This window comes from Cephus cinctus, unplaced genomic scaffold (genome assembly GCF_000341935.2).
Source record: "Cephus cinctus unplaced genomic scaffold, Ccin1 Ccin1_scaffold0690, whole genome shotgun sequence".
NCBI classification, from domain to species: Eukaryota; Metazoa; Arthropoda; class Insecta; order Hymenoptera; family Cephidae; genus Cephus; species Cephus cinctus.
In genome coordinates this window covers 1,734,424-1,741,980 of record NW_014333313.1, presented here as the reverse complement: position 1 = coordinate 1,741,980, position 7,557 = coordinate 1,734,424, and the positions used below count along the sequence as shown (strand labels likewise).

The 7,557-nt window shown below is 47.3% G+C and overlaps 1 protein-coding gene across 2 annotated transcripts in view; it reads right to left on the bottom strand.

The window, feature by feature from the left end:
• Positions 1-4,159, bottom strand: part of LOC107269949 (palmitoleoyl-protein carboxylesterase NOTUM) — a 17,211-nt gene extending 13,052 nt beyond the window's left edge. Inside the window, exon 1 of one of the 2 annotated variants that reach the window (XM_015744413.2) lies at positions 3,384-4,159. In XM_015744413.2, the coding sequence (XP_015599899.1) occupies positions 3,384-3,401 (18 nt within the window). In that variant the 5' untranslated portion in view covers positions 3,402-4,159. The remainder of the gene's footprint in view (positions 1-3,383) is intronic. The other variant, XM_015744412.2, reaches the window with a different exon arrangement.
• Between the last annotated feature and the right edge of the window lie 3,398 nt (positions 4,160-7,557).

Sequence of the window (7,557 nt, the reverse complement as noted above, 5' to 3'; positions counted from 1 at the left end):
CCACTACCACCCCACCCCGCCCCCGGCCTCTGATCTCGCCGCTGTGTCGCTAATTGCTCACCGCCCCGCAGCAGCAGCATCGCGTTGTCGTTGTCGTTGCCGTTACCCGTGTTGTCTTCGTCCTCCACTTGGTCGTCGAGGCTGATCTCGTCTTCAGGCAGATTCTTTCTCGCTCTCGTGAAGACTCCAAGTAAAGCCTCTTATCGAAGTAATAATTTCACATCCTTTGCTCTTTGAACGGGTACGGCAGCGCTTTTCCCAAAAATGAAAGACTCTGTAAGCAAGCGCTGGGTCCGTTCGGACGTCCAGCAGCCGTCGGGTCATCCCACAGGATCGTCCAATTCTCTTTTATACTCTTCGTTCAAGATACAGAGCGCGTTCGTATGCATATAAAAAGTGCATAACAGGGTGTCTAAGAAGTGCGTGCGTCTGGGAAAAAGAAGTCTCCCCCGTTCCTCGTGAGTGGCGATAATGACGATGATTTCAGCGGTAGTAGGCACGCACACGGGGTTGCCGACGGAACGCACTTTTGATTGGTTTAATCGTTTGATGAGGGGCCATTTACACCTTTCCGTCGGTGGTAAGTCGAGAGAATTCCGCGACGACCTCTGGGGCCCTCCGGCGTAGATCGTTGCTACCGATTTATCATTAGTGCCCTTTATAAGGGATGCCCCGGTCCTTCCTTACCCGTCTTCCACTTGCTGCGTCTAAATCCCGCAGCCGTGCGTGCTGCCTTGAGGATGCTACCGCTCACTTGCAATTTTTAATTGTACAGTCGCGGGGATGATAGAGAGCCCGTCGTGCCTGGCGGAGCCAGAAGACTCGTGATGTCGTCGAAACTCGAGAGTTTCCAGGTACTCGAGACGTCGAGGGAAAGGTGAAACGTTCCTGGAACGAGTTACTCTCGGTGAAGGAAGTGAAGATCGGCGCATCGAGGCTTTCGTTTGGCGCTCGAGACGAGGAGCTAAACGTCCCCTCGGTCATTTCTCGTCGCTACCATTCGTGGAAGCCCTTTGACTTCGAGTATTATGCTGGCTATACTTATAAATGATCCTAGTGATTACATTGTTTTCATGTGTCGACGGCTTTGAGATTGTAATTAATCGCTGGGCAAGACGAACATAACCTCTCTGTGTTATGCAGGGTCAGCCGGTAGGACCGGACGCGACGATTGAACGACTTTAATATTTGACAGGTCAGATGCGCCTTGCGCATCGTACTAAATACATGTAGAGTTTGACTAGTTATTTTCTGGCGGGTAATTTGAGAAATATACGTGTCTGATTCTTATGCCCGCACGTGGAGTTTGCACTTCCGATTTATTGGTTTGAGAGGAGTGCTTGTCGGAAAGAGACGAAGACAGAGATTGAGAGAGACTGGATTTGGAATTGATGCAGAGTGTGCGTAGGCGGAAGATCACAGACGGAATTCCGACGTAAACGGGCTCAAACTGTAATCCCTGTCTCTCTGTTCTCCCAGAAAATTTATACTTGTTGCTTTGATTCTCTCATCTCCGCTACTTTGATGTTGGGTGGCAGTTGTACGAAATCAATTTATTCTCATTACACCGTGCAGGAACGATGCCAAGGGAGGGCGGACCATGCAAGAGAATACCAGGCGTGCAACTGAACGGCCGACAATAGCAATGGTCCAGAAGAGCTGCCGTCATTGTAAGCGCAAAGTTTTTTACCGCGAACAATGACCTGGTAGGATGACGAACGTAGACTTTAAGTTATCCCAGCGAAAGGTGTCGACAGTTCATCAGGCAAGACGGAAGTTGGTCAATGGGGAAGAGGGTCGGGGTGCCGATAGGCACAGAGACAAGACGCTGGCAAAAGGGCTCAAAGTTGCTTGAGTCAGCAGAGATCAAATATCCCTTGAAGCTTCAGAGGAAAGTTGGGTTCAAAGAGTTTCGTTAAATCGCAGTTAAAAGTTATACGCTACGGTGGAACGAGAAACTGGGAGTAACGAAGTCGGTTAGGCGTGAGAGTAGAACGACAGATGAAAGAGTCAATGACTTAAGGGTGCGTTTTAATCGGAGCTACTTTTATTTGACGCCACGCCAATGCGAGAGAAAATTCAGTGGCGGAATAACGAAGTACAAACGGCAAGACGGTACACAGTCAATTACGGTGAAACGGTGTCCCACGAAAGTGGAACTGGCTGCTGGAATTAAATACACGAAACTGCACTTAAATAAAAGTCACTCGATAACAATTATTCTCTGTACACTTGCTGCAAGTGCGATCGGAATGCCATGCGAAAATTTTATTAAACTCCTGCAGCGCTAAGTTACGCCGTTAGCTGTATGACCGAAATTACACTCTGGTGATTTATGTGTATTTCACGACGCACTTTGGAATTTTGTTGCAAATGTTGTAGAGGGCGCCATTATCTAAAATTAGCTGGACACGCAAATATATGCTGCACGTATAATTTTCATTGACGATGCTAATCTTTTGTGTTTAACAGACGAGCCCGAGGATACCTAAAAAATTTATAAAGGTACGTTCTTAACGAGCGTTCGTGTATTATCATGATTTCCGCGTTTTCTTCGTTCGTTACGATCATGCAGATTGTATTTGACATAGATAAATTAAATCATTTTTTCTTTTTCTATGTTAATATAAAAGTAATAAAAAGACTTACAGGCATGTTTTCTACTTCGTTGAATAATTGTTCATTCAATTCCAGTAGCAGTTCCATTTTCAATGCTACGCTTTAGAGTCGGTGGCAGAGTGCATTTATTTTTTTATGTAAATTCCCGACTGCTCGACCAAGAAAGAAACGCGTGCCACGAGGTCATTAGGAGTTCAAAGGCACATTATCCGGAAGAAAGGAAACGTGGCGGGTGAATATCGAGCGGAAGTCCCGAGTATCGAGCAATTTACGTGACATTGTGCGAGGCGTCAGAGTTTCTATAGCTATTATAACGAGTTCACCATTAAGCGCATTTAAAAAGCCAGCGCGAACTTCGTAAAACACGTTCGAATCTCTTATTCGTAAATTGGCCAATTACTGGCTTGAAACTTTCTAACACCAGACACTTGCGCTTTATCAGCGGATCCTTCGCATTGTTTATATGACACTCCTCGTCGAGTTTCTACGAAGCGCGAGCAATCCTAAAAAAAATTTCGTAGACTAACGAAGTCAGCTGGCCGTGGTTAATAAATAACTCGAATAACACCTCCAGCGTCTCGATATATATCGATCGACAAAGTTTTTTACTGTCGGAATCGGCCGAGTGGCATCGAACGGCATTTACCTTCGAGTTCGATATAATCGAGACGCCAACCGAATATCAAGAAACAGACGTAAACACATTTCGAAGGTAATGAACTCAGGAATAACTTTTACGAATGCGATAATGATTGATCTCTTACCTGAAATTCGATTTTCATCTCGTTGCTGTGACAGTCGTTCAAGACCGTCCAATCGCCAAGATTCACTTCCTTCTATGGATTCACTCTCGAATGAACAATCGAAGAATCTTCGATGGAGTCTGCACTCAAACCGTTTTTCGTTCACAATCCGTCAAACATCTTCTCGTCATTGTCGAGCAGCATACAGCGCGCAATGCAGTGGCTGATGGTAAATAATCGCGAGTGCGATCTCTTGCGGAACGCCGACTCCAGTGAGAGAGAAAAGGAGTGAGAGGTACGTGGCTCCCGGCGAACGAGGAGGGTAGAGCGAGACGGAGAGAAAACACGTCGCGCAGAGAACTCTGGTCTTATTCGCCTCTACTGTCGTGATTCGTGAATCGGAGCGTACGCCTGGGTTTATGGTACGTAGGTTAGGAAGGGATGGGTGAGGGCTAGACGGAAGTGCCGAAGCGGAGAGACAGGGTAGGAAAGAGGGAGAAGGAAAAGAGAGAAGGAGGAGAAAGAGAGGAAAAAAGTCACGTGGTCAAACGCATGGGCAGACGAGAATGACGCGTCTATGGAGCACGCGTGCGTCGCGGATGACGGCCCGCACCACACTGCCGTAGCTTCTTCCCTTGTGCTGGACTACTTGTGTCTGTCTCTCTTTCTCTCTCTCGCTCTCAGGCTATCTTCGAAAACAACAAATCTCGAAGCTCTCGGACGCGCATATGCCGTTCTTCACCGTGGATCACCACTTCGATACTCCGAGGATCTCCTTGTACCTTCCGCCAACGTAGTCAGGCGCTGACTGACAATCGGACCAAGTTAAACCGTGCGAAGTAACCACTCGGAGAAGAGCGGAGTAACCCCCCACCTACAGCATTCCGAGGGTTGCGATGCTCGGCTATATAGGTACGGTTTCTAAGACTGCCGACTTGCCAGTTGGGATCAGCCCTCTTCGCCACCAGGCTAACCTTTAACAGCCGTATAATCACCTCCTCTCCACCCTCCTATCCCTTGAATCCTCACCCCTCCCCTACAGCCACGACTGGCCTATCCTTGGCCCGAGGGCCGAACGGCTACCCCTCTCTCTTACACAAAAACTCTACTCACTCTTTCTCCTACTTTCTCTCCTCTTTCATATCTCTCCGCTCCACTCTCTGACCCCTTGAACCGTTCTCTGACCCGAGGAGCCCCACCTCGTCTTTCGGAAGCCCTCCTTTTTTCCTTCGTTATTTCTTTCTCCTTAGGCGACGTCTCTTAACTCGAAGCTTTTTCGGTCAGGGGTGCTTTTCACCATGAGATTTATGCGACATTCATGTCCCTCTAAAGGATGCACGGATTGCGAAATATGCTCTGTGACGTAGCTGGTACCTTTGTAAGATCCTCCCAAGGATGGAGACGCGACATATGTATATATATCTCATCACGTCACGTCTCATATTCCTTATTATAAAGATGGTTCCTAGACTTCCTGCCTTTAATTCCTGCTTAATCCTAGATGCAGCGAGTGCACGGAACTCGAGTGAGATGCAAATCGCCACGACCAAGAGAGATAGGAGAAGAGAACGAAGAGAGAAAGAAGCCTAAGAAAAGTATAACAGAAACTCGTGAACCAGGGGTACAGAGGGGCAAGGGGATGGTAGGAAGAGTAAGGAAGAGCAGTCGGTATACCGAATACCGCGCCCTTATCGAGAAGCCAGCGAGTCGGGGCAGAGCAGGGCAGGCGCCAGCCGTGACGAAGTGCCGGGCAATCTCTGCCGTTTCTCTGGACGGGCCCGCGGCGGCCTGGAGACTGTTTCCCGTGGTCTGGACATTGCCGAAGATCAAAGTTCCGAAATGCGCGGCGTCGACAAAAGCGAATCGCGCAGGTGGACTTGTCGCAAGTCCCGTCCGGCGTCTCCGCCCTGGCTGCACCCTGGACAAGATGGACAATAACGTCCGGGGAAGCGATTCGCCACGACCTGCTCTCTAACTGGGGCCAAACCAGCCACTAAAGGGACACTGATACGCGTATAATGGCAATGAGGGTTCTGCTCCTTTTACCACCCGATGGCCGATGCCACCAGACTCATATCATAAATCTTCATTAGAAGAGCCAGCTTACCTTACCTTATTTTTCAAAACGAACTTCCAGATTGAGAGGTTCCAGGATCCCCTTCCTCGAACCTCGTTAGCTTCGAGATCTCGTCCGTCAAGCGTCTTTTGGATCTTGCGACAGCTCGGCCAAGTCGTTTCGTCGTATTACGGAAACTACGAGCCCCAAACTGCTGTTACGTAACTGACGTTGCTCGTCCCCGGATGCTACTCCTTGGCGCGAAGTGCGTTCTTCGGAATCTCGTTATACCAGATCCGTGACTCTATGTAGCGGCACGTGAAATGGGATTGGCTCTTACGGGATGCTGTGTATTATGGGTCCAGTCGGTGTCCCACGTAGTATCATAGGATACCGATATTGTCGGAATCGTGTAGCGCGTTACGGAGGTTACGGTACACCGCGATCGTTAACGGCCAGAGCTGCCCAGAAGACGCTGCTCTTTGGTACTTACAGTACCTAGTCGGGTTCTTACGCTACTCAATGCTTCAAGGAACTCGACTGGTACTTCCGTTCAAGAAAATCGAGACTCGTTCTTATATTTTTCACCCATTATCCTCAGTCTCATTGATACGAACGAATGGATCGACGGATACGAAAAAGAATAAAAAAATTTTCTATAATACTCCCGACGCGATTTCCATCCAATAGCACCTTGACTCATTAGCGAATTAAGACTTTCACGCTGCAATAACTTTACTGCAAGTCCGAGTCGTTGGTGCGCGAGATGCATCAAAATGGCTAGGAGGAACTATAAAGTCCAGGGTGAACGCGGCGCTGCATTAATTTTATAGCTGCTTTATGAGCTGAATCATCTCTTCATGATTTCTTCACTGTGTTCCAGGAGGCGTTCGGGCGTAATGTTCTGCACGTTTAGTGCCACTTATTTCAATGCTTCCGGCCTGTACCGACGATTTCTGACATAAGAAGAAATCACTACGGTATATACAAGATAATGATGATGAGGGCGACCACCGAAATTGGTACGTATGTACCATAGATAACCGTCGGATGACATCATCACGGACTTTTGGAATTTCGTGGTAATTTCATCCTGCGTATCACTATCTTCTTTTTTTTTTCATCCACAACTTCCCCTTCCCCCGATCATCCTTTCGTCCGAACGAATCTCAAAATCATCGTATGCCAAGTGAGATCATCGATTTTAAATATCCGCGGGTCCAGCAACGACGCTGCTATGCATATAATGTAATTTTCGGGTGGAGTCATTCTCATGGCTACCCCCTACTCATAATTTCTCTCTCGCTCTTACTCATGAAATTTCTCTTGATAATCTCACTGGCAGTACGGTACTTCCGAGTACCACGTTATTCTCGGAGTACTTAGCCATAGCTATAGTAATACCCTATAGCTAAAGACTGTAACGCGACATCATTATCTTCTTGCGTCATTGCAACCTCAGAGAGAATATACCAATGTAATACGTACCAACACTCAGCCTAATAAGTAGGTTGACGCATTTGGGTTGGTTGGCGCTAAAATAGTCTCGCTGGACCATAGTCGATCGTCTATACTTAATAACGTTTAATCGCGTTTCACTACCATATTCGGTAACAAGATCATTTCTATAAAATGATTTCAAAGCTCCAGGTACAATGCGCGATCGTACGTAATCCCCCCTTCCTACCGTCTTCAATAAAGTTAAGTAGGTACCATAAAAAATCCTGAAAATAATGCAGTACGTAACGGTCCATAGGGATGCTGTGTTTAGAGATGATAGAAGGTCATTAAAAGGATGCCGGTATTCCACGAAAACGTTCTCATAATCAATGCACTTCGTGGACACCATTAATCACATAGACAGAACCGAAAAGTATGTCGCTCTTGACAAGCACGGTATCAACTGTTATTTATGATTAGTCGGGACATAAGTGGAATAGCGGTCCAACAGTTTTATCCCAGGAAGATCTGGACCCGCGACAAAGACGGACTCGCGTTGATTTCATTATGTGCGCGCGATAGCGTTGATTTCATTATACGTTGTGATATAGTGTTGATACACTCGTGGTCTCTTGCCGTATAAGATCACCAGGTGGTGTAGGTTAAGAGAGGGAAGGCCAGAGGGCAGTCGGCACCTTT